General features: G+C 44.8%; 1 protein-coding gene across 1 annotated transcript in view; it reads left to right on the top strand.

The window, feature by feature from the left end:
* Window positions 1-27,456, top strand: part of Prom1 (prominin 1) — an 88,415-nt gene that overhangs the window by 8,608 nt on the left and 52,351 nt on the right. Inside the window, exons 2-4 of the mRNA XM_051164890.1 lie at window positions 21,688-21,743; window positions 24,442-24,468; window positions 26,051-26,256. Of these exons, the coding sequence (XP_051020847.1) occupies window positions 21,688-21,743; window positions 24,442-24,468; window positions 26,051-26,256 (289 nt within the window). The remainder of the gene's footprint in view (window positions 1-21,687; window positions 21,744-24,441; window positions 24,469-26,050; window positions 26,257-27,456) is intronic.

Raw genomic sequence — 27,456 nt, 5'->3', positions numbered from 1 at the left:
TCTCTATAGGGCACCCCCCCTGCTATCCTAGGATGCATTCATCTCGGGATGCTTAACTCAAAGTTCCACAAATCACACTTGCAGGCTTTAGGGTTGGGACAAAGATATGTCACTTTAAGGGTCCCCATTTGCTACACTGTTTCCATTCTTCCTCTGTTCTCTACATAACCCTGTGCAGCTAAGAGATGCTAAGCTCCAGTTCTATTCTTAGAAAGTGAACCAGATTGTAACCTGGTTTGTCTGATTCCCGGCACTCACATTCCAGCTCTGCAAAGCCTTCTTTCCTGGTGTGAGCCTGGTGCTGTCTGGCCGAGCGCACGGGCTGAGTTAGTTACCTGCTTTCCAAAAGGCTCACAAGCTGGTTACCACCCCACCCCACCCCATTCTTCTGAGTCTTTTTAAAAATCACTGAGGACTCAGAGGATGGCTCATTAGGTGACATGCCTGCTGTGCAAGCAGGAGGACTTGAGTTCAGATCCTCAGAACTCAGCTGAAAACTAGGCACTTGTTTGTAACCCGAGCACTGGAGATGTGGGGGAAACCCGCCAAATCAATGAGCCTCAGATTCACTGAGAGAGACCCAGTCTCAAAAGAATGAAGAGCAAAGCAAGCCAGAAAAGATAGCAGAAAATGGCCGCTGGCTTCCACATGTGCACGTGTTGCACACACACACACATATGCCTCAATACACATGAAAAAGAAACCAAGGAGACTCGCCCCTTTCCAACAACACACTCCTTGGGCTGCCCTTTCAAGCCTTTGCCCCTCCTTTTATTTTGAAATGAATTCTATTCTGTTATCATTTGATCCACAGCTGATTAAATACAGCAATGCAGAGTCTGTGGATAAGGCGGCTCGACTGTATCTACAGAGGTCAGAGCACGGCTCACATTTGAGGCAAAACAAATTATAGATGTTTACATAGATTCAAGGCAAAAGTCAACTAATGTTTGCTCGTGTCTTTTTCAGACGCTCCTTCTATGGTGAGCCCAAGCTTGTTAATTGCACTTGTTCTCGTAATACGTTTCAACTTTTGAGGAAGGGTGTGATACTCGGGGAAATTTGTGACTTGAAATTTTCACCCATCGGAGGCATCTCTCCATGCGAGTTCTTATTATAGTGTTTCCTACAGTTAAAAAAAAAAAAAAAAGCTCCTTTTAATCAAGGAATGTAAAACACTCATTGGCCAATCTTTTGATGTATGGCCAAGACTTAAATTGTGCTTTTATTATGAGTTAATTGAAGTTCCAAAATTAGCGTTTCTGATATAAATCAGGCTCACAGTGCATCCTTTATAATTTTAGGCTTCTTTGTTTTGATTTCTTTGAAGTATAACAAAAGCGAAAACACTTCAGTTTAGAGTTCCATACTTGTAGTTCATTTTTTTCCTCAGACATCCAAATTACTGGCCTATATTAAGGCTTTATATTTGATTTGTGTGTGTGTGTGTGTGTGTGTGTGTGTGTGTGTGTGTAATAGAACCTAGGGCTTTCCTCATACATGTTAGGCCAGTGCCCTTCCACTGTGGTATTTAGTCATAACACATAACAACTGTACTTTTATTATAAATAAAAAGGCAGAAAACAGCTTGTCAGCAAACTCGGTGGTCATAGGCTGAACAACCTACTGGACCACAATTCATATATAGAAGTTCTAACCCCCAGAAGATAACCCCATTTACAAATTAGAGTCATTGAGGACTCTGCAGCATAGTGCAGAGCAGGCTGGTGGCAGGAAGGGTGTGTGTGTGTGTGTGTGTGTGTGTGTGTGTGTGTGTGTGTGTTCATATCTTGTGAGTATACGTGTGGAGGCCAGAGGTCCATATTGGGAGTCCTCCTCTGTATTTCACCTAATTTTCTGAAACAGACTCTCAAACTGAACCTAGAGCTTGCTATTTGGGCTAGACTGCCTGGCCGGTGAGCCCTCAGGAGAACCTGTCTCTGCCTCTCTGGTGTTGGAGTCAGGGATGCCTGCAGTGTCTGGCTCTTACCTGCATGCAGGGGGTCTGAACTCGGGTCTCCACCCTTCTGCTAAGCCATCTATCTCCACAGCACATGGCGTCTGTCCTTTCAAACCTGGAGACAGACAGGGAAACTGCTCTATGTAGGTTGCGGTGTCTTTGCTGTTCAGCAGGATCAGCTGGCCTTTATAGCTGGCCTTTGCTGGTTCCTGGAGTGTAACCATCCTGTGGGCAGGAAGATACTAGAAAAACCTTGTGCCTCTCTCCTTGGCCATCAAACCATTGAAACAATGGACCCAAAGAAACTGGAATTTCCCCAGGAGTCTCAAGCTGGGAGAAGGAAAAGGCTGAAGCCTGGCGTCTTCAGAGGAGGAATTTGTCTCCTAGGAAAAGATGCACACTTCCTGGTAACTTGTATGGTACCTTGCAGTAGAGCCCGGGGCAGACAGAGAAGGGTCAATGTTGGGCAGAACCACACCTTGACCAGGACTGATCAGTTATGCATATGTCCTGCCCTCTGTTTAAAACCAAATCTCATGTCACGACCCAAAGCTGTACTTTGGGGTGGGGGGTGGGGCGGTCACTGAACCTCTTTCTTTCCCTTCTTTCCCATATGGTCACACTGAATAAATCTTTCTCTGCCTTTTTGCTATTATTTGTCTGTTTAGTTGGAGTGCTGAGGATGAGTGGCTATGCTGAGCTTGTTGGGGCTGCCAGGGCCTCAGCTCTGACCCTAACAACCCCAGTGACACAGATAACTTTTAAATGAAAAGTTAACACCTTTTATTCAGGCTTTTTTTTTTTTTTTTTTTTTTTTTTTGAGACATTGTCTCCCTTTGTGGCCCAGGCTGGTTTTAAATTGTCTTCTGTCTTAGTCATGTTTCTACTGCTTGTAACAAAACACCACTGATGAAGGCAGCCTATGAGAGAAAGTGTAGAATTGGGCTGCAGTTCCGTGGGTCAGAGTCCACGATGGTGGCAGCAGGAATAGCTGAGGACCCACATCTTAATTCCAAGCAAGAGGCAAAGACAGATGGCTGGGTATGGCACAAATCTTTTGAAATGGAAAAGTCAATCCCCAGGGACACGCCTCCTCCTCTAGCAAGGCCACACCTCCACCCACTGGGTTCAAGTATTCAAACTTTATGAGCCTTTGGGGGCCATTCTCATCCAAATCAACACAACTATGCTGCTGCTCAGGTTGGCCTTGACCTTTTGATCCTCCTGCCTCTGTTTTCTAATTCCAATCCCACACCACCCCAACTAGCCTGATTGAGTCTAGTTTTAGTTAATACTTTCTAATTTTAGAAGTTTCATTTCTTTTTGTAACTCTTGAGCTGTATCTATTTCAATTTGACTCTTCTTTTTTTTTATTATTAATTTATTCAGATTTCATTTAAATTTTTATTCCCTTGCTTGTCTCTTCCCATTCCTCCCTGCCCGCCCCCCATTTCATCCTGTTCCCATCCCTTAGGTCTCTGACAGAAGGGGACCTCCTCCCCCACCATATGGCCACAGCCTATCAAGTCTCATCTTGGTAGCCTTCCTATTCTTTCTCATGAAAGTGCTACCATGTCTCCCCATCAAGGGGAAGTGGTCATTGATTCTTACTTCTTAATAAATACAGTTAAGTTGATTTTTCCCCCCCTGAGAACATTTAGGCTTCATCCTATAGATACTGAAATGTGGGGTGGTATTCTTATTTTTTTCCTAGCAGTTTATTATTTCAGTTTTGATCATCCCTTTTGCCTACTATGACTAGTGCCATTGGAGTAACTTTCACCCTATTAAAAAGTTGTGATAAAGTTTATATGGCCTACTCATTTTAAAATGCCGATGTCTTCAACAGCATGACCTGAGGTGCACAAAGGCTTCGTCCCTAGCCATGAGCTGTGTGTGGACTCATACCCCTTTCTGCACTGTCTCTCCCTGCTGTCCTCTGGAATTTTATGTGAAACCCGTCTCCTTCAGACATTGGTGAGATAGTGCTGTGTGTACTTCAGAAGAAAACAAAGATGGCTTCTTTTCAGACTTTAGTTTTTCTTAACCAATTACCCCGAGTAATTAAATCCATGTGCCTGTTTCTGGAAAATTGGAGAGCAGTGTCCCCTTTGGCCACCAGCTTTTCTTCTAGTGCCTTTTTCATATGTGTCTTTTCCACTGACTTATGGGGATGAGTTCGCTTGGGTGGGGATGTGTCTTCCTGCGTGGGACTCCCAGGTCTGCTCAGGTGCCTGACCTGGCTCTCTGCCCTTCCTTTATTTCTTTCTTAGTTGACTCTGGGACCCCCAAAGATGATGTGATAGTCTACTTATATTTGATCTTTCTCTAGCAGGAACCTCTAAGTTCCTGGTCCATGGCTTTACAGTATCTCAATTTGACGTTGCTCTGATAAACAATGACAGATCTATTAGTTGAGTCAAGGGCTCTCTTTGTAGGGTCTGCATGAGGGGGTAAGAGGAGGCTGTGCATGCTTTAATATCCTCTTAGGAATTGGCTGACCCAGAACCTCAGCCTAATGAGATTTGGACATAAGCGTCTGGAGGGTAATTGAGCAAGACATGTTGGGGGTGATGTTCCAGGCTTACTGACACTGTCTTACTTTTTTTTTAAAGTGCCACCCCAAATACAACTTGTGCATGGAGATACAACTGAGCAGAAATGACATTCTAGCTAAGTCAAGTTCCCCTGCCTTTGGAAATGATAGCTTCCCAAGTCCATAATACAGCAATGGGGCTGCTCAGTCTTGCTGCAGGCTCGTTCATTCACATGGACGTTGAAACTGTGAGAATTGTGTGTCATATCTGTTCCCTTCTCTCGGCCAAACCATCTTCCCCCAACTGAGACTGTCACTCACCTAGATCATGGCTCAGGTGGGCCTTCAACACATGTAGCAAAGACTCTGGTGGTTATACCATCTGGCCTTTCTGCTGTTCCTGAGACTCACTGAGCAGTCCCCTGCCTCAGGTGTATTTCCCTTTGAATCATTCTATTGGATGGTTTATTTTTCAGCTCCCTCCAATCTTTGTTCAGATTTCATCTCTTCAGGCCATCACCCCACTTTCCTTCCTTTATCCTTTCTTCATTTCATGCACCCTAATATTATAGTGGTACCCCTTCTCTGGTGTTTTACTTTCTGTGGTTTCAGTAGCCCATGATCTCAAACTTCTAATTGGAAATGCCATATATAAATGATTCATAAACTATTAGGTTATGTGTTGTTCGGAGTAGTGTGATAAAGTCCTGTGTCTTCCTGATCTATTCCACCCAGGACACGAACCATTCCATTATCCAAAATATCCGTGCTGTATAAGCTACCCGCCTGTTAGCCATCTCTGCTGTCACATTTATTGGTCTGGTGCTGACCACTGCTTATGTAATCCTTGTTTTTTCCTAAAGAATGGTCCTGAAACATAAGAGTAGGGGTGCTGGTAGTTTTATCATAGTAAAATATAACCATTCTAATTGTATTATTAGTTATTGCTTGTCTCTTGTGGTGCCTAATTTATAATTAGATTGTATGTAGGTTTTTTTTTTTAAAGGATAATGCCTGTATGGTATTTGTCCATTTCCTGTCTCAGAATCTAAGCATCTTCCTGGAAGGGCTCTGCTAATTTTATTCATTTAACTTTATAGTACTGTATCCCCAAAGCCTGGAGTGGTGCTTATTAAGAGCTAGAATTTATTGAGCTCTCAGTAAACATATCACTGGATGCTCAGTGAACATTAGCTGGCTGCGTGAGACCTATCCCCAGCCCTGTGCTGGCTTCTGTGTCTGGCTCCAGCCATCCTGTCCTGCCTTGCTGGACTGCAGTCACTCCGGCCTTTTAGTTTTCAGAAACTGCCAGCTCCTTCCTGACATTGGGGGCCTCTGCATGAGCCCAGCCTTCTGTACAAATGTATTCCCCTTAGTGGGTGGATATTTTCTTGCAGTGCTGGGGCAGGCAGGTAAAGTGGGTCCAGGTGGCAGAGCTCTAATTTGTTCTGGGAGTGGTTAGCTGTTGGATGCAATTAGGAGAAAACAGAGCACACCCCCCACCACTTGCCTTCTTCCTCCTCTCTCTGCATGTTCACCTGTGCCCCTCTCCACCAGCCCCATACACACACACACACACACACACACACACACACACACACACACACACACCCCATTTCAGTTTTACACTAGGGTTATGCGTGCACTTAACTTTTCTTTGCACTTCAGATATTTACCCCCAATGGGGTTATTAGTCATGAGATGCCATTTTCAAAGGTTTTGAAAGATCTGCGGTCTACCAGAAGGCCCGTGATGCCTTCTGCTACCCCTGAAGTGTGGTGAGCTGAACGTAAACTGCACAGATTGTAACTCACGTTTCTGATAACTATTGGGGTGGAGGGCATTTTCCCAGTTGTTAGTTTCCGTTTTTGAGGAGTTTATCTGTGAAAGGGGCTTGTCTACTTCTATAGAGATCTTGGTTTTATTTTCTTTTTCTTTCTTTCTTTCTTTCTTTCTTTCTTTCTTTTTTTTTTTTTTTAATTCATGATGCTTCCACAGCAGAGCTTCGGACAGAACTCTGTGCCTCACCTGTTCCCTGGGAACACTAATTAGTGGCACTAATTAGGCCACTTGGTGTGAGGGAAACTGTTATTTAGGGGAGATAAAAAACATCCAGTTGCTTTCTTTTACAGGGTGCATCAGCCCTTGGGAGATGAAGCTTGCAGCTTTAAGATTATGCCTTCAGTGTCAGCTAATGGGGCAAGAGAGCAGAAAGAGAAGCAGGGGTGGGAGAGGGTGAAGTGTGGGCGTGTGGTTTGGGGATGTTGGGCTCTGCAGGACTCTGAGCACAGAGAGGCAGGTTGTCTCCTGTGTCATTCCCAGTTGAATTTCTGGTGCTCGGAATACAGCGCAAACTCCTGCTACATTGACATGCTTTGTTGACTACAGAAGCTCACTGCCATTTTTTCTTGCAGTGTTATTAATCTCAAGCACAGCAGACATAGCAATTTATTCTAATTTTATAGAAAGTATATGTTCCTATAGAATGTATAGAATATACATATAAGGTATATGTTCACTTGTAGATAACTGTGTGCATCTGATGTGCGGGTTTTCAAACTATTGTGTTGTTGGTTTAAAAAGTTCAAGTCAAAAAAAAAAAAAAAAGTTCAAATCATACCATATTCCCACATGGACTGCAAATCAAGATATGATGTAGAAAAAAAACCCCAAATATCTAAATTCATCAAGTTTTAAGACATTTACCCACAGGGCTCCCTGTGTCTACACTTGAAGATTCAATATTATCATTATATATGAAACTTAAAACAAAAAGTGCTTCACATTTCCAAGCCAGTCTGATAACACACACTTAGAGGTGTAAGGAAATCAGGTTTTAGTGGATGCTCAATGCCTGGAGTTCAATGATTTGCTGTTGTATTTTAAGTACGTAAGAAGCTTTTTGATTATCCATCCCATCCACCTGCGTGGCTTAATAAGGAAGCCATGGGGGCAAAGGCCTAAAGAAACACAATGACAGAAAACGTAGATTTTTACGCACCATGTTTCTATTTCTAGATTGTTATTGTTGTTCTTAAGGAAAGTGCTCCCGCTTAGACAATGCCAGTTTCTTGGCTCTCGCTCACATGTCTTGTTTAGGGCAGGCAAGTTCTGGGGAGCACTTGGCACAGGTGCGTAGCCCTGGGTTGGGGCTATGGGATTTATGAAGGAGAGAGAACATTTTCTTCCTTAAGGAATAAACAGTTTCATCGATGGCCGAAACAAGATGTGTTGATGCTGAGTAAGTAGTGGACATAGGACAAGGGACTGTGGAATGACACAGATGAGTAACCAGTTATAAGCTTTTAGTGGTAGAGGAGCCCGCTGAGCACCTCAAATTTAACTTTGAGGAGTAGGGAGGGCAAACCGTCTAAAGTGTAACATTGGCAAGCCTCAGAGAAGGAATGAGCCGGCCTATTTAAGGGCCCAGATGTGGCTGGATCAGTGGGGCTTTAAGGGACTTTGCTGCTAAGGTCTTATGTTTTTAATGATGTGTATTATCTCCGTTTGACAGGCTAAGGGAGGTTAAATACTTTTTGAGGCTGGACCAAATACACAACCCAAAAAGTCAGAGCTGAAATTTGAATTCCAAGTTACTCGGTTACAGTAACTATGTAGTTTCTTATATGCAGTGAGACAGTTTAAGAGGGAACAAATGTGTTAGCAATGATTAAGGCAGGACTGTGACTATAAACCAGGACTGTCTTGCACAAACCAAGTTATCACTTTGCCTTTTGTGGTTGCTCCCCCCACAGCGTCTGTACTTGCTTTGATGTGAGTTGGCGGGCTCTGGTCACAGGATAAACAACTTAGTGACAACTAATGGAGGCTGTGTACACAGCTATACATAAATTGGTGTATTTATGAGCACTGTGTGAAGTAGATGGGAGAGGCCAGGCCAAAGGACTTGTGAGAGGCTGACTTTATTAAAGGTCAGCCCACTTTGATGAAAGTCTGAACTAGATGACAAAATGTGAGGCAACTAAGACTTGCCCTAACTTCTTAACTCTGTTAAGTTTCTTTTTTTTTTTTTAATATTTATTCTTATGTATATGAGTTATCTATCATTAAACACACACCAGAAGAAGGCATCAGATTCCATTACAGATTTTTTTTTTTTTGAGGCATCATGTGGTTGCTGGGAATTGAACTCAGGACCTCTAGAAGAGCCATCTCTCCAGCGCCCCAACTCTGTTAAGTTTCAAGCTTTCCCAAAACCAGCAGTAAGAATGCAATACTTTACCATTCACTGCTTGCCAGGTGGAAAATGCCCTGGAGTTTCATAGTTGTTTCCTCTAGGCTTGTAGCGGTGTTTTGGCCTCCCATTTGTCTTTGCTGAAGCACCTGAGACAAACGCCAAGTGGCGCCTCATTTCCCTTCAACCACAACAGCCAACCTTGAAAGAATGTGACATCTTGTATTGCCTGCACCACACCACCGCCTGTGTTGCTATTAATTTTCACACCCATATTTTCTCAGTTACCTCTTGACTGCTTCCCTCTTTGCCAGCAGGCAAGGAAGGAAATGATAAACCAGAGTCAGAACGCTGTGAGCCTGATAAACCGGGAGACTCACCGAACTGGCTAACTGGGTGCTTCTCTCTTCCCTGGAACAGACTCTCTGACATAAAGGATGTCAGAAGAGAAGTGCATCCTGGCTCACAGTTCAGCCATACACCGTGGCAGGGAGGCAAGGTGGCAGGGCCTGTAAGGGGCAGCAGGTGGCTGCTGACTCACATGCGGACAGGTCTGGAAGCATAGACAAAGAATGAAAGAGCTTAGCAACCCCCTCCCCATCCCCCTATTCCCCCCCCCCACTTTTCTCCTTTTCATTCAGTTTCATCCAGACATGGGTCCCAGCACATGCAATGGTGCCACTAACTTCCGCCGTAGGTCTTCCTCCACAGATAATCCTCTCTAGAAAATTCCAAGGACAGTGATGTCACAGGTGTTGTTTCTAAGCCCAGTATTTGTTACCCCAATTAACCATCACAGAACAGGCAAAGTGATTGCAGGGAAGAAGCCCAAGGCCTTGTTATCTTTTGTCTCTGTACTGTAGTTTGACATTTTAAACCTTTAGCAGCTTTGCAACAATAGCTCAGATGGGCACTAACTTTACCTGGACTGCTTGTTGGGAGATTTCGCCGCACAGCTTAATGCTCCAGTGTGCATCTCAGAAGTCATTCTCCCACGCAAACAAGCGGAAACATGACTCCCGTGACATTTAACATGCACTTTCATCAGCCACACACACAGTTCCTATTTACAGTTCTCAAGATTTCCCTATCGTGCCTTTATAGTTTTAATCCAAATGAAGCAATTTGAGAGGGTGCTACTGCATTATGCCCCCCATGGGACCACATCAGGAGGCGCAAGGGTGAAAGAAAGTTAGATATTTGCTTAAGATGGTTCACACACACACACACACACACACACACACACACACACACACACACACACACACAGGAGGTCTGAAGACAGCCAGTCAGGATTGATTCTTTCCTTCTACTATGTAGGTCATGGGGATTGAACTCAGGTTATCAGGCTTGGTGGTAAGGCAAGTACCTTTACTGTTGGGCCATCTAGCTGGCCCTTCTAAAATTTTTATATTTTTGGGAGGGGGATGGAGTGTGATGGCCCATGTCTTTAATTCCATCAGAGGCAGATGAATCTCTGAGTTAGAGGCCAGCTGGGTCTTTATAGTGAGTCCTAAGTCAGCCAGTGTTACACAGTGAGACCCTACCTTAAATAAATTTAAAAAATATATGTACACATATATACATGTGTGTTTATGTACATAAATATACACACATATGTGTGTGTGTGTGTCAGGTATGGTGGCACGCACCTTTAATCCTAGCACTTGGGAGCAGAGGCAGGTGGACATCTGAGTTTGAGGCCAATCTGGCTTACAGAGCAAATTTCAGGGTGGCCGGTGGTATATATTAGCTTTGTCCTCAAATGTTTCCATATCCTACCCTGCTCTCCAACAGCCCATTGCCTGCTTAGGGTTTGTAGCTTCTCATTGTTTTAGTCAGCCCTCACTGATACTGTTTGGGTCTTGACTGTCCCCTGAACGTTGACACGACCAAAAGCTTGGTCCTAGGGTGGAAATTGATGGAGGATGTACCAGTCACGGCTAATGCTGGGTCTTTAGGTCACTGGGTCAGTGGGGCTCTGGCTCCTCCCTTTCTTCTCTGTTCTGTGAGGTGAATGTTTTTACTCTGTCACTGTCCCTGCCTCTGTGCTGGTTTTTCACAGCCACAGAGCCGTAGCCTCACTTTGGACTGCAACCGCCACATGAGCCAGAACCAAACCTTGTCCCGTCTCAGGCAGTCCCTTGGGTAATTTTTATAGCAGCAGAAAACTGAACAGCACAGTCACTGTCGTGGATGTAAAGTGGCGATTCTCCACTTTGCCGCCTTTCTGCTGTGTCTTGAATGTTCTAGTATTGTGCTATAGGAATGAGGGTAAACCTCCAACCTCAGCGTTTCCCAAGAACTGCACTGTGATGTGAGTATGCTAAGCAGCCCTTGGGATTCTGGAGCCTGAGAGTGAAGTGAATCAGGCTGGAGGCGCCTAGAACTGTGGAGCCACAGTAGAGAAAGGCCATGTGTGTCTGCTGTCCCAGGAGGCCTTCTCAGGCTCAGCCACCTCAGCAGCTGACAGACTCTGGGATCATACACCATTTCTTTCTTTCCTCACACGCTTCCATCCCATAGCCAGGACACAGGCCTAGTAGACTGACAGCATCCTACTGAACTTGGCTCACTTCATTGTTGACACGGAAAGCAGGTGGTGGCCCTGCCCTTCCTTTTCCCTCCCTCCTCTTCTCAACCTTTCCTCCCTTACTCTTCTCTTTCCCTCCTTTTCCTCTCCTTCTTGCTCCTTCTCTCCTTTCTCCCTGTCCTTTCCTTCCCTTCCCTCATGCTTTCTTTACCTCCTTTCTCCCCTTCCTTCCCTTCACTGTTTCTGCTTCCCCCCTTTTCCTGACAAGGAGCCTGTGGCCTTGCGTTCGCCAGGCACATCCTCTGCCAGCACCCATTTGGGCTTCTCTTTTCTGGCATTCAGGAACTTCCTGTGGAATTGATCCAAGACAAGCACTTATGCCTACACTGGAGCTAACGCAGGCATTGCCACAGGACCACCGGGCTCTTTCCCCTCCCTCTCTGGTTCTAAGTTTCTAAGTCTCTTCCCAGCACCAGGAGGAATAGTACAGGGGTCAGGGGTGGGAGGTGGAGGAGGGCGGGGGAGGTTGTTTCAATGCTGGCTCATGAAGTGGAGCTTCAGAAGTCAATTTGCTTGTCTGGAACAACAATCACCTCATCTCTGAAGATTGCCCTGCCCTGGCTCTCATCTAGGCAGCCACCGTGGCTTTGCTAAGCCTGTCCGGAGTCTGACTCTGAGAGCACTGTCTGGAGGAAGACTTACTTGTCCCACTTGACATCGTCCCTCAGCTGTCTTAGGACGTAGTCAGCTCAGCTGTGCTCATTGCAGACCTGGCACACAGTAGGTGCACGGTACAGTCTGTAGAGCCCTTCAGAAGTTCAGAGCTAATTATTCCTTGATGGTTGCCAGTGCTCTCAACAGGATGCTGCTGGTAATAACAGCATGGCATGTGCAGATGAGGAAACCAGGGCCCAGAGTCCCTAAGCTCAAGGCCACCTGGACTAAGGCTGCACTGCCTTTAAGCGGAAGGACTAGAATTCTTAGCTCTCAACTGGGACACTGATTTCCTGCCTTTCCTCATCTCCTGTGTTGGACTTGGACTGAAGCAGTTCCAGGTGCTTTCAGTCTGTCAGTGCTGTGACGTCATTTCATCCCGTTACCTTCGGCTCTCATGTTGCCTGCTGCTCTAACAGGTCTTTCTCCTGCACCTGCTCATATTGACCCGTGTGGGCTTGCATCCTGCTACACACCATCCCTGCTGTTACATTATGGGGACTCTGAAAGTCCATTAACCATCTCTTCAGCTCTGAGGCCTTTGTTCCCAGTACAGGGACTGAAAACATGTGGGCTAGTTAAACATTTCCGAGAATGAGATTGCACCGTGTGAGGGACTTTTAGGGTAGAAGGGGAGGTGACAGGCTCTTTAAGTGACCCTGTACAGAAATCTGTAAATGAAGAACCGGAGTTAAAGCCCAAAATCCGTCCTCTCCCAATCTCAGGCTCTGACTGGTTGTGAGTAGATGACGTTTGGCAGTAGTTATCTTGGATTGAAGAGCTCAGAGAACTGTCCGTCTGGAGCCTTGGACAGTCGCTTCAGCCATCACCAACTGCCAGCTCTGGAACACTGACTAGTGTCAGACACTATCCCAGGTGCTTTACACACGTGTGCTGCCAAGAGTAGTTCTATAAGGTAAATTATCACTTCCTTTTTCCTCAGATGAAATTAAAGTACAGAACTCAAGTGAATGGCTCCTTCACATGCGATGTTAGAATCAGGAGTTGGGATCCACACAGGGTGCACAGTAGAAAAAGGAATGGGTGCCGGCATTAAAACCACCCTAACTTGAGTTTGGGGGCCCCAACGAGGCTTTGCTAAGCCTCACCAGCCACGAGTAGCCTCAGCGTCATCTGCAAGGTTACAGGGAGGATTCTGGGAGGGGGCCACTGTCACTTGAGATCTTTCTGAAAACAGTCATAAGGAAGCAGTGAGTCTCTTGTTACTGTAGAGGGGAGAGTCTACCATTTGACATATATTCCAACCAGTCACATGGCCTGTTAGTGCTGGAGGCAGGGCTAGAAGCCAGTTCTGGCTCATTTTATGACCTGTTCTTGCTTCCTGGAGCAGGAAGCTTGGTGATTTGGTAGGTGCACAGCAAGTCGACTCTGCTCTGTGCCTCTTTTCCTCTAAGACCTCCTAGGGAGTTGGAATTGAAGGAATTAATCTCTTAAGACAGAGAATCAGGAACACCAGGGCAGGTGTTTACTATCCTCCGGACATTTCAAGTGGACTGATGTGTGGTTAAAATACTTCCCACTCACTCCTTCCCTCCCCCCCTTCTCCTTCTACATATGGATTAATTTAAAGAGCACAAGTAGCTCTCACTCAGCACTGCGAAGGCTATCACTGGCACAATGTTAGATTTCATAGCAAACGGCATGCTTCATGCTGAGATACTGTGAAGATTGCTCCAGGTCACTTCTCCTGCATGAGATACAGTCAAATACGATTTTACATGCACAGGGACTAGAGTTTTTAACTGTAGTCCATCAGGAATTATATTATATTCTTTTGTTTTCAGTTTGAAGTTGGGCTGGATAGGAAATAATATTCCAATGAAGTTATTTGAAAAGTTAAAAGCTTAAAAAAGGCCTTTCTCTCTGTCAAGCCTTTGTTGCATATGACAAAATGAATTTATTTGGTTCACAGGCCCATGGCCCTGTCATTAACATCACGTGGTCTCCGGTGCAGATTAAACACTTAACTGAAAACACATGTCTTTCAGAGGTCTCCCAGGCATAGTTTTCCCCACGAAGAGCAGAGACAAAGGCTGGCCGTGGAATTATCCTCTCCAGGGATGTTTTAGAGGAGGATGCACATGTGGGAGTCCATGAGTGCATTTGCAGTGGTCCTTATCCTGGACTCACCATGGGCTGCCTTATTGGAGCCGCAGAAGGCAACAGGAGGAGCCAGCTCCCCTGCAGAATCTTTATAAATTACAGAGGCTCCCCAGCCCTCTGTCCAGCTCCAGGGAGACACCAGAAATCTTCCGAAGGCCTGTACAGCTTTCATAGCTTCCTTTAAAGGAGGTGGGGATGACTGAAGTGTAGCCCAGTAACAACCTGGCTTGGATCAGACAGCATGCGGAGCGGGTCCAGGTACAGTAACGAATGGGTGTGAACACAAAGTTGGCAGAGGCTAAAAGGGCCAGATTAGTCCCAGATGATTTCACAAGCAGAACTTCCTCCATAGCCGTTTTTCTTCATTATTTATTAAACTGGTTAGTTTTATGTCAACTTGACATAAGCTAGAGTTATCCGAGAGGAGGGAACCTCAGCTAGAAGTATGCTTCCCTAAGATCTGGCTGCAGACAAACCTGTAGGGCGTGCTCTTAATTAGTGATTGATGGGGAGGGCTTCACCCCTTGTGGGGCTGGGTGCCCACCCTGGGCTGGTGGTCCTGGGTTCTGTCAAAAAGCTAGCTGAGTGAGCATGGGGATCAGGACAGTAAGCAGCACCCCTCCAGCAGCCTCTGCATCAGTTCAGGCCCCCAGATTGTTGCCTGGTTTGAGTTTCTGCCTCGGCTTCCCTCTATGCATGTGATCAGGATGTATCAGCCAAATACACTCTACTCTTCACAACTTGCTTTGGGTCTTGGCGTTTTACTGCAGCAAGAGTAACCCTGAGCTGTTCGTCTAGAGAGCAAGTTACTCGGTTAATCTGGTAAAAAACCCTGGCTGTCCTGGAACTGGGCTCGGAGACTAGGCTGTCCTTGAACTCATGGAATTCTGCCTGCCTCTGCCTCTCAAGTGCGCCACCACCACCCGGAAATACTTACATATTAGATATGGTCATGAGCCGACAAGAGTAAGAAAAATAATCAAAAGTTGTTGCCGTCCGCACACCCCCATTCTAACTCTTCCCACCCCCGTTTTTCAAACTGCTTCAAACTCCTAATCTGAAGTTCCTTCCTTGGCCTCCTGAGTGACAGGACCATAGGTTAACATTGTTGCAGGCCATTGTACTTTAGAGAAAGGGAAAGAGGCTCCCCCTGACCAAACTGATTATGAACTTAGAAGTGGGAGCCTACACTTGATAAGTCTGATAAACCTGACCTGGCTTCTAAATGTCAGAAGCACAGATCTCTGTATTAAAAAACAAAACAAACAAAACAACCAAACAATCCCAGGCTTAGTTGGGTTGATGTTGGGATCTGATTGGTCTCACTCAGGCTTTTCGTTACACAAAGCTGCAAAGTCCAGCAGAGATGTAGCAGGAATTTGGACCAGCTCACTTCAGCCATACCAGCCATAGGAAGTGGGAGTTCAGTAGCAGACACATATGTCATTGCTAGGGATGGCAGACATATTTAACCCATTAGGACTGCTGGAAAATGACCTTGACAACATCCTCATCAAGTTCAGCCCTCTTCAGAGTTGGATGTCCACACTCCTCCCCTTGCACTGCCTGAGACCCGGCTGCTGCCCTTGGCTTGGAACAGAGAAATCACATTGTCAGGAGACCAGCTGTTGAGAGCACCTGGCTGCCTTCCAGAGGACCCTCAGTTGATTCCCAACATATGAACAGCAGCTTACAATCCTCTCTAACTGCAGTTCCAGGGGATCCAATGCCCTCTTTTGGCCAATATGGGTACTGCTTTCACACAGTTCACACACATACCCACACATACACGCGCGCGCAGACAAAAACCAGATAGATCCAAGCAGTTCTTCACAATGTTTGGAGGTTACTGTGGAAGAGTGTAAAGTTCAATAAACGCCTGATCCTCTCAAGTCAGTCAAATGAACTGGTCCCTTGCCTCTTGAGTGTGACTGGGAAATGCTTTTGAAGCTCCACTGTTTGGACATGGCAGGTGGGAGGGGTAATTTATGACTACACTTTAAAGTGATTTTTATAATTTCCAATGGATTTTTTTATGCATTCTAGTTTATGGCTCCGTGAGTTGAGATTCTGAATGAGGATGACTTGAAGTCTTCCTTTTTACATTTGTGCCGATCTGTTGGCGTCATCAAAGTCTACACGTGGCACATCTGCATATGCCATCATCTGAGGAAAAATGAGGGTTTTCTCACTTTTGCTTGGTCAGGACTGGCAGGAAAGTCACAGCTAGAGGAGGGGTCTTATAGCTCATGACGCCGTATTTCAGTTGGCATGACTCAGTAAGAAAATCAGTTTGATTCCTGGTTCTGATCCAAGGTTAAAAGACCGCAGCTGGTGCTGGCCTTCCTGCCGGCAGAGGATGGAGTTGAGGCAAGGTGACCCATTGCAAGACACATGTAGTGTGCTTAAAAGCTGAGCCCCTTAGGGATGCATGATGGGAAATTCACAGAGAACCAGTAAAAAGTTTAAAACAAAATGAAACAAAAAAGCTGAGCCCCAATCCTTTCTTAAAGGTCCTTCATCCTAATATTGCATAGTGGAGTCAACTTCAACACAGATTTAGGAGACAAATCACATTCAAACTGTGGCAAGAAGCATACCAGAGGGAAGGCTTAACAGGGGATAGCTTACTTTAGTACAGCTCGGTGATGCCATTTACCTCAACCCTCAATTTTAGTGATTTTTTTGGGGGGTTCGTCTTTTTAAAATTATATGTGTATGTGTGCACATGTGCCTGTATGTTTGTGCATCATAACATACATGTGGAAGTTAGAAGGCAGCTGTAGGATTTGGTTTTTTTCCCCCTCTACCACGTGGGTCTTAGAGATCAAACTCGGGTCTGCAAGTTTGGTGGTGAGCGCCATTGTCTACTAAGCCGTCTTGTCACCACCTTCTCTTTTGCCTTTAAAGACATGCTTTCAGCCTTTAGCCCAGGCTGGCATGCAACCCATTGCTTTGCTCAGGATAGCCCCAAGTCATTTTCCTTCAGCCTCTCAACTGCTGTGATTATAGGCATGAGCCATTAAGCCTGGCTCAGTAAGAATCATTTGCTTCTACAGGCTCAGGACCAGTGTAGAGGGAAACTGGTCTGGGGATTCTACTTTGTCTCCCTATGATTCAGGAGTTTCTGTGAATCTACCACACTTTACAGAGATGGAGGATGCGGACAAAGATGAAGGCTGTGGTTGGATACAGAGGCCAGGCCTGGGAACGGCAGTCATAAACATCCATCTTTTCACATTCTATGGACACAAGCTGCTTGCTACCTAATAGCGAGAGACCTGGGGTACAGAGTTGGTGTCGGCCTAGGAAGAAGAGGCCACATAGTGATGCAGCCGTGCTGCCTCTCTCTCTCTCCCTGAAGAGCCAAGGAAGGAAAAGCCGGGTGCTAAAGCTATCAGTGGCGGTGAAACATGCTGACATGCTGATGTGATATGTGCAGCACTAGGCTGTGTTGAACCTGTGTCTGGGGCAGAATACCCTGGGTCTTCCCCCTTTTGCACAAGAGCAGCCCTCTCAGGAATTTAGCCTTTGGGGCAGTATTGGGCACTTAGCAGCTTTGTGCATGCTAGGCGGATGTTCTGCCACCGAGCTGCATCCCCAGCTTCTTCATAGTTTTTATTGTGAGCCATTGCCTCAAGTTTCCTAGGCTAGCTTTGAATTGGCTCAGTAGTCCAGGGAGGCTTTGAACTTGTGATCCCCCTGTCTCAGCTTCTGGAGCATTAACATTTGAACAGCCTCCATCTGTGTCTCAACTCAAGCATCCTACTTGACTCACCTATCTGCTCCTCGTCTTCTCTGGAATTTGCTCTGGACAGGGACAGACTGTTGATTTTTTTTTTTAAGTCCACAGAAAGCCTTTTGTGGCTGTAAAGAAATACATCCATGTGTCTTAAATAATGTCACGCATTCACACATCTACTGCTTGTGGGTTTTTACGTTGTACTTGAATCTCATTGTATTCTCTTTAGAAAATGGAAACTTACAGTAGAGCATGAATAAGGCTTTCCCCTTTGATCAGTGACGATTTAACACACAAGTTAACACTGCAGTTCCTTAGCATAGAGCCATGTGGGAGCCCTTGAGCCATGGGCTTTTAAGACAGTGGCTCTGAAGAACTCGGAAGGACTCCAGCCCCTTCCACAGAGCTGTGTACCACCACAAGAGCCCAAGAGTGCTGACTTACAGATCACATGATGCTTCCCCATTTTCCAAATCCCTTTAACCTCTGGTTTAGTGGGAGTCAGTGCTTTCATATGTCTATGTCCCATTTCAGTCTGTCACAGTAGATGGCTTTGGTTATAGACAGTGTAGACAGCTGGACACGAAGAGATATATAATTAAAGAGTCCCATAGTCATTTCAGTAAATTCTGAGTATTTTTCTTTGACGTACCCAAACTCGATAAGTGCTCATCTTTTAAAGCTGTTTTCAATGTGGGATGTGAGTGAAATTTTCATCTTTGATGTTTTCAAAACCTTTGTCTGTCTTCCACCTTGCTACGGAGGGCTTCAAAACAGCTTATGTCCTCATCTGAAAAATGATTCACTGAATTTTATAAGTCTTACAACACCTTCCAAGGTGTTGGCATATCTCACCTACAAAAGCATTATGTTTGTTTGATGTGAATGGGTGTTTTACCTGTGAATATGTCTGTGCACCAGTCATGTGCCCATGGATGCCTCCACTTAATGACATGGAGGCATTGGGTCTCCTGGGACTAAGGCTACAGGTAGCTGTGAAACACCATTGTGGGTGCTGAGAATTGAACCAAGTTCCTCTGGAGGAACAGCCAGTGCTCTTAACCATTGAGCCATCTCTTGAGTCCCAACACACTTCATTTTAATATATTTATCAGTCATAACAGGCAGCCATGTTAATGGAAGCTTTGCAAAATTCTAATTTTGGCTTCAGAGATCCATTTTATCATTGGTAGCATGCTCTGTCATTGGCTGTTTTGAAACTGCAGTCTATGCTCCTGAAATTTAGGGGAAAAAATTTGTAAGACACCCAAATAAGAGAAAATGGTTTGTCGTTCCATCTCTGAACAATCACCACCACAACAAAATGGTCTTCCATGAAAACATGACTACTTTAGCTTATAGCTGACTACTGGCATAGTGTTTGCGGTTTTTTCTCAAGAGCTTATACCACCACAACGTGTTGTGCACACTCTCCATTTTCTTGTACAGATTCATTAAAAGATCCGGATTCACAGATCCCGGTTGAATAAACGCAATTTCCATGCTTTATGAAGAAAGCTTTCCTGTTGTATGTGCTTTGTATTAAATGGCAATAGTCTGGGACTATTAGCTACTACCACTTGGCTTTGTGCTAAGTCACCAGCCATCATCTGCTATTGTCTCTGCCCCTTTATACAAATGTCAACCTAGCAAAAGGGCAATTACACCTTGTTTCAACCTATTAGTCCTGGCCATGTCCAAACTATACTTGGGGACCTCTGGCTTAGTCCAGTGAGGACCCATTTTTGTGTATGCAGTGAGGCTCTCAGACATTGTTTCATTTCATTTATTTATATTTAATGGATTTTATTTTGAGTGGATATTATAGAGTCAAAACAGCAGTCTCCCACACACTATTTGGCATGGATTACAATGAGGAATAACAATACTGTACACCAGACCTCAGATACCAATTTACTGTCTGATATTAACACCCTAACCCTACCCTCTGAGACTTAAGACTCATCCAGTGAGGGTGCTTGTGGCAATGGGTTACTTACCTAATATTAGACTAAGTAGATGAGAGAGCTGGAGATCCCCTTCCTGACGCCTTTGATGTGCATACATGTGTGTGGAGACTAGGGGAGGTGAGTGAGGCTGTGTGTGTGTTCATGGGTGTGCAATGCCCATGACTGTGCATGCATGGAGGGGGCCAGTGGATAATCTTGGGTACTGTTGTCAGGAACACTGTCCACTTCTTTTGAGACCAGGTCTCCAAATGGGAACAAGGCCTCATCACTTCTGCTATACTACCAAGCCAGCGAGTCCTAGGAATCATGACCGAGATTGCAGCTACATGACAGTATGCCTAGCCTTTCATATGGATACTGGGGGGTCAAACTCAGTCTCCATCCTTGCTTGTATGGCAAGCACTTTACCAGTTGCGCTGTCTCCCTAGCCATTGGACTAATTCTTCAGGTGTTAGGGATAGAGTGTGGGTCTTTGATTATGCTCTGCTCTGCTCTTCTGTGCTACATCCCCTCTAACCTACATCAAGAACCCATAACTTTGTAAACATATTAGACTACATAGATCAACATTAATTTAAACACTTTAATCAATAACAGAACCTTTGTGTGTGTGTGTGTGTGTGTGTGTGTGTGTGTGTGTGTGTTTGTGTGTGTGTGAAATTCTACCAGAAACCTGCGTGACGTTGAATGGCTGCAGGGGAGAGAGACTGAGTTCCCAGGTAGTGGGAAGAAAGGACTCAGCTTGTCAGAATTCCTTGTCCTGTTCCCGCAACATGACCTTTATACCTTGGTTCAGGTCTTAGCTGTGCACTAGACAAAGTTGTCTTTTAAGAAACTCCTATCGAGCTCGTGTTGTTTTTCAGCATGCATGTCAGCACATTGTTGTTTTCCTGGTAGTCTTTTAGTGGTTGGTACAGGTCAGTGAGAAGCAACAAAGCAGCAGTCACAGCACTGAGGTACAGTTGGAGTCTAGGGATGAGGGTAAGGATGAGGGGGTGGGAGTGGGGAATATGAGTGGTAGCAGAGCAGGTGGAGCCCACACGGAATCCCAGAAACCAGACTCAAGATGCAGATCTAACTTTATTGTACAGTATATAAGCCTTTATATGATTGAAGAACCAATCAGACCATCCCATGCTAGCCTCAAGCACCAAAAGCAACCAATCAGGTTGGTGTGGCTATGAGGAAATGGGGCTGGGGGCAGGGTCACCTCAGGAGACTTCCCTAAAGATGGGGGAAACAGTCACCACTCTAGCCTCGGATCCATTTTGAGACTTCACTAGTGTGCTAGAAGTCCTTAGAGCAACACTGTGTGCAGTGGGTCGGGACCATTCAAGGGGTCTTAGGAGCCACTGATGCTTTACTGGTCATCCTCTGTGAGCCTCCGAAAGGCTTATATGACACTCCCCACAGATGAGGGACAGCAAGTGTTGCAATGGGAAGACTTGGCCCTGCCCTGGCCTGGCCTGGTTTTCCCATCAACCACTGGATTCTTTGGCAAGTCTGAACCTCAGCTTCTCAAATCCTGCCTTGAAGGAGCTTCAAAGGAAGCCATGGTTCTTGTCCAGTTTTCATCCAGTGCTTGTCCTTTGAAAATGTCCTCAAATGAGCATGGGTGGAAAAGTAAACCTTTCCCACTGGCCTCCACTGTGTGCCCCAGGCCTCGTCCATACTGTGTACCTATCCTGCCATTGTGCCACACCCCTTCAATAAATAAATACAAAAGAAAAATTAGCAATTTCAGTGTATGTTAGGCTCAATTACTTACCTACCTTAAGAAACACGACTATCATTATAAGGGTGCTATGTCCACCTAAAATAATTTATAAGTACTTAATAGACCTTGTGTATATGTGTTGTATATTTTTACTGAAAAAATAATTTTGCTATTTTGTCATTTTTTTTCTTTATAGATATGATCAGAAAAATCATACAGACGAAGTCTGACCTCTCAGTTCATTCCAAGGAGGTAACCTTTTGTCATTACTTAAAATAACAAATATGAGCTGGGAACAGTGGTGCATATCTGTAATTCCAGCACTCTGGCAGACAGAGGCAGGCATTTTGTTGTGAGTTCTAGGCCAGCCTGGTCTACAAATTGAGTCCAGGACAGCCAAGACTACATTGTTTCAAAAAACAACAAAATAAAACAAAAACAAAAACAAAGCAAGAAAGAAAAAAGAAAAAATATCAAATATTAGAAAAACCATGTGTGGCTTGAACACAGGCCTTTAAACAATCATTATTTTACCTGTAAATTGGTAACTTTCTTCAACGAAGGATTTTTATGGACTATTGTCTTATTTTATAGATCCCATCTGACTGGCAGCAGAAATTTTAAAATTGGTGTTTAAAGAAAAACAAGTTATGGCTCATTATAAAATTACCTGAAAAGAAAGATTAAGGTTTTGTTTGTTTTTGTTTTGTTTTGTTTTTTAGCTAAGAGAGGGAAACTCCCTAAGCAGGATTCTTGAGAATTCTTAGAAGCTAGCATGAGCATCAGGGGAGGTTGTTTTCTAAGTCAGTTTGGTCCAGGGCATCCTCCCATCTGTGTCATTGATGGGTTTGTTGAGGACCTGCTAGGTGGGCACACTTGGTTGAAATGAGAGAAATGACACAGAGAAGGAAGGTCGTTCTTGGACAAGCAGGGGTAGGAGCTCATGGTCCAGGGAAAAGAGCAATAAGGCAACAAGTAGGTATGAAGTTACATACAAGAACAAAACAAAACAAATAAAAACAATAACAACAACAACACTAAGAAAAACAAGGGCTTCTGAGCAGAAGCCCTTACTAGTAGTGACTCTGGCAGACGTGAAGAGGACAGGGAGGTGGGTAGGTAGGGGATGGCTAAGGGAATGCTGGGGACCAGGCGAGCACAGAGGTCAGGTGTGGAAGAGGTAGGTGAGTGAGCAGTAGGCCCGAAGAGGAAGAAAAGTGACCCAGGCCAGGCAATTGAAGGCAAGTGGCCGACGTTTTCAGAACGCATCAAGGAGTCTTGCTGATCTCTGGGCAGCCCACTAGGCACCGCTGACCCGCCCCATTTACTTCTGTGACCCAAACAGAAGAAGGTTTCTTTGGTTTGGGTTCGGTGTAAGTGGAAGACCCAGGAAACACAGACAGATCTCTGTGTGTTGAGTGGAGGGCAATAAAAACCAGGAGAAGGTGTCTGTCCTGTTCTTAGCGCCCCCCCCCCCCCCCCCGCTCCCGTGATGTAAGTAGTGTGTGCTGCTTGCTCTTTCCTACTCTGCTCTGAGGATGGTGTCAAGGGAACAGTGAGGTAGCCAATATGGGTCTGCATGCAAATGTCTGTTGTTTTAAAAGAAATCAAGGGATGGGCTAACAATTGAGATGTAACATGAATAAATTAATAATATATATATACACATATACATACATATATGCATAAAAGAAAATCCCAGATTGTTCTATTTTACCAATAAAGACTCAGGAGCCAGATGCCAGGGGTGAAAACTCTGCTAGCTCAGAGAGGCAGAGAAAGCACCCAGCTGATCTTCTTCCTCAGCCCACATCCCTATGGAAAAGGCCCAAAAGGGTCACTAGCTCAGCTGACAACTCAGGAGGAAAACGCCACAAACAAAAACAAAAACAAAAAAACAGGGCCAAAGGCTTGCTAGCTCAAAGCCCAAAAAGCCAAAGGCCAAGGAGCTGAGGAGCTAAAGAGCAGAAAGCTAAACGCTCCTTCTACATCTTACACACTGTCTTAAATACCATTTAACTCAAAGCCCCTCCTGCTCTTCCATCCCTGTCCTGGTTTCTTGCTCCACCTCTTGACTTTATTAAATCCTGTGTTCAGAAAGTTCTCCGATTAAAGGTGTGTGTTAGGGCTCAAACCAAACAAAACAAAAAACCAGGCTTTTACAGTTCAAAATCTCAGGGATCACAATGGGATCAAAGACAGGTGTTTAGAGTTCACCATCTCAGGCATCACAGTGGGATCAAATATCTTGCAAAAAATGCCCACCCCTCAGTGGCTAATGAGTTGATACCATGTAGTTAGAAACAGCCTTCCCAGGACCTCAGTTTAAGTGATACTAGGAGAATGATGGCCACAGAAGCCAAAGAGAGAAAGTGCTGTGGAAGCCATTTTCATCTGGCAGTTGGGTCCACCGAGGGGCAGCTGAAGAGGGAAACCCGTTGCCTTCTGCTCACTACCTCCTTGGACTCTGGAGAGCATCGCCTTCAATGCTCTCGCACCATTTTATTGCCAAACCATTGTCCAGATTGGCTCACACCTCTGGGCAAAATACTGCGACTGTTGCTTTCCATGTATCTTGAAACACTAGCATGCCTGACTAATCTGATGGCGCAAATGGCAAGGGTGCTTCTGCGGGCAGGTGGAAATGGCACACTTCCTCACTGGATCCAGGTCTGGAGACTCCCGGATGATGGAGTTTTCAAAAACTTGAATGTGAATTTCAGAACTAATCAAAATTACTTAATCTTGATTAACTAATGCTAATTCATTGACCCTAATTAATTCTAAAGTATACACTCAGGGTACATTTTTTTTTCTTATGTTGATCCTTCCATCTTGATTTTTTCCAATGTGGAATATGGCTGTGGTTAATGACTCATGTGACTTTTCTGTTTTATTTTGATGCTGCCTCTGCTACACACAAACTCCTCAACTACTTTGATTTCCACAGCCAGAAAATATAGTCTTGGCTTTGAAGGTAAACCGTGCACCTGCTTTGTTCTGTGTTGCTCTTTGTCTTTAGTCAATGAGTAGTGTTGTCTCTTTTGACATTTTCTGTTCTCCCTGGTGTCACCCCTGCCTGTGACAGTGTTTAAATTTGTTTTGTCTGTGTCTCTGCTGTCGAATTTGATCTTCCCTTCATCTTGTGTCAAGTTAGTTTACAATGTGCTCAGAAGTCATGACCCATGAAAATTAATTTACAAATTGCCGAATCCTGTCTAAACTGTGGTCTAGATATAACTCTGATACATCCTGGGACTAGAGTTCAGTGGCCGAGAACTCAGCCCCTTATGATGCGTGATCACAGCCTTGTATCAGGAGATGCCTTTTAGTCTTGTAGATTTCAAGAACAAAGGCCATTGTTTTGTTTGGCTGTTTTTGCCAGTGGCATATTCCACTGTGGACTGGCTAAAGGGGTGGTGGCCCTGAGCTCTGTTTATGACAGCCAGGCTTTCAGTAATGAAAGAAAACAGACATCATCCCTTCATGGGAAGAAAGTGAAGGGTTACACAGGAAGTTGGGTGTGAGATCTGATCTCAGCGCATGCCTGCAGGACCAAGGCTCATGTCTTGTTTCACTTGTTCATTAGTCATCAAGTGTCCATCTGTGATGTACTTCCCTTGTTAGGTTGGTCGGGCACTTGCCTCGCATTCATGAACGCATGGGTTCTGTCCTCAGTCCCACATACACTAGGCATGGGGACATACATCTGTGATTGAAGGATCTGAGAGGAAGGATCTTTCTTTCCTACTGGGACCAGCCTGGGAAACAGGGAGCTTGGGAAGCAAGCAAAACAAACAAGAGAAATGCGAGTGACTTTGTGCATGGACTGGAATGAGAGTTTGTTTCATCCTCCAGGACATTGTTCCATGTAGTCCAGGAGCAGCCAGCAAGGAGAATGAAAACATATTAAGGTCTGATGATTCTATCTGGAAGTTGTGCTGGCTCCAGGGAACTCAGAACCAATGTGGACACAGGCTGTCAAGCCTCAGACTCACTAGTCTGCCTCAAGGATGGCATAGAAGGCTCCACTCGCTAGTGGCTAATGATTACCTAGGCACTTCCTCTTTAACCAGACACTATCTCTAGTTTTCACAATGACTTGATAAGAGCCATACTATTATTCCCAGTATCTTTACCGAAAAGGGAAATGGCCTTGTGCTTCATTCAGAATGTCTAGACTTTATTCAAAGTTTAGATTCTTTTATAAACAAACATAGAGTTTGTTTCTAACTCATCCCACCCAACATGGCTCAAGATTTTCCTAGTCTCTACTTGTCCTGTCTCCCTGGTGTAAAGCACCCTGTATGTGTATGGCTCACTATGCAGAGCTAGGGTTTTTTTTTTTTTTAAGCCATCTGGAAAACAAAATGCCTTTGAAGTCAAAAGTAAGCCGTTCTAGTAACTCAGTGCCCCACTTCCTTTAGCACAGAGAGCCCTCTAAATGGAAAAGTGCGTAAACGCATGCACACTGAGACACACACAGCAGGGAGCAGCCTGAGGAATGTCCTTCTCGTTTTTTTACGTGATGCGTGCTGTGTCTTTCCTTTGCGTTACAGATCGCCTACTATGAAATCGGAGTTCTTGTCTGCGCCATCCTGGGCCTGCTCTTCATTATCCTCATGCCCCTGGTGGGCTACTTCTTCTGTATGTGCCGTTGCGGTAACAAATGTGGCGGAGAGATGCACCAGCGACAGAAGCACAACCAGGTGTGCAGGAGGCAATGCTTCGCCATGTCCCTCCTGGTGATTTGTCTGCTTATGAGGCAAGTGAAGACTTGGACTGTCAGGGTGTTGCAGGGAGATGGGGCAATCTCTTCTTCATCTTCTTCTTCTTCTTCTTCTTCTTCTTCTTCTTCTTCTTCTTCTTCTTCTTCTTCTTCTTCTTCTTCCCCTCCTCCTCTTCCTTCGTCTTTCTTCTTTTTTCTCCTGTCTGGAGCTGGCTGACTCACTGTATAGACCAATCTGGCTTTGAACTCAAGATCCAGCTGCCTCTGCCTCCCAGAGTGTTGGAAGGAAAGACATGCACCACAATACCCAGCCTCTTCTTCTTTTTTGAGACAAGATCCCACTACCTGGTTTAGGCTGGCCTTGAACTTACATATGGTAAGGACTGCAAACGTTCTGGCTGGACCTGAACTCCTGAAAATGTCTACTCTGACTCCCAAGTCCTGCGATTACAGGCATGGGCCACCACACCCTGAAACAAAACAAAAAAGGGGCAGCAGAAGTGACTCAGGGAGATGCCACTGTCAACTGGCAGTTACCATAGTCTGGAAGTTGCCCTTCCTTCCTCCATAGCCAGCCTACGGCAAGCTAGTCTTTTCTTAAGAAAGCTTTGTGTTGTGTATTTGACTACTTTGACTGCATGTATGTCTGTGTACCGCATGTGGCTCAGAACCAGTACCCACAAAGTGCAGAAGAGGGCATTGGATCCTTTCAGACTGAAGCTACAAATGGTTGTGGGTTTGAAAATGGATCCTGTGGAAGAGCAGACAGTGTTCTTAATCAGAGCCATCTTTCCCGTCCTTGGAAACTAATCATTCTTGCTTTATGAGAATACATGTTAAAATATCAAAAAGATTCTTTATTATACAGATTTCCTTATTTATCCACCTCAATAAATATTTGCATATGTATAATGGGATTTCCATTTCTTTTTAAAGAAATGTGTTTTCTATATTGGATTCCTCTTTTAAGTTAGACTTCCATTTGCATTTCTATAAATTATGAGTGCCCTCATTCTGAATTGACTGAGGCATTTACTGTGCTTAAAATACCAAAATACATAAACAACAAAGCTGCAATGTAAGATATAAACCTAGCTCCTGTGAAGTATATATTAGTTCGGAAATTTGTTTTTTTTTTTTTTTTTTATCTGTTCATTTTCTAGTTTCTTTCACATTTAACTTAAGTTTTTGCCAATGCAAAGAAAACATTCATTTTCAATTCATAATTTCAGATTT

This window comes from Acomys russatus, chromosome 22 (genome assembly GCF_903995435.1).
Source record: "Acomys russatus chromosome 22, mAcoRus1.1, whole genome shotgun sequence".
Lineage (NCBI taxonomy): Eukaryota > Metazoa > Chordata > Mammalia > Rodentia > Muridae > Acomys > Acomys russatus.
The sequence above is the reverse complement of the archived record's forward strand: the minus strand, read 5'-3'. Positions and strand labels throughout refer to the sequence as shown.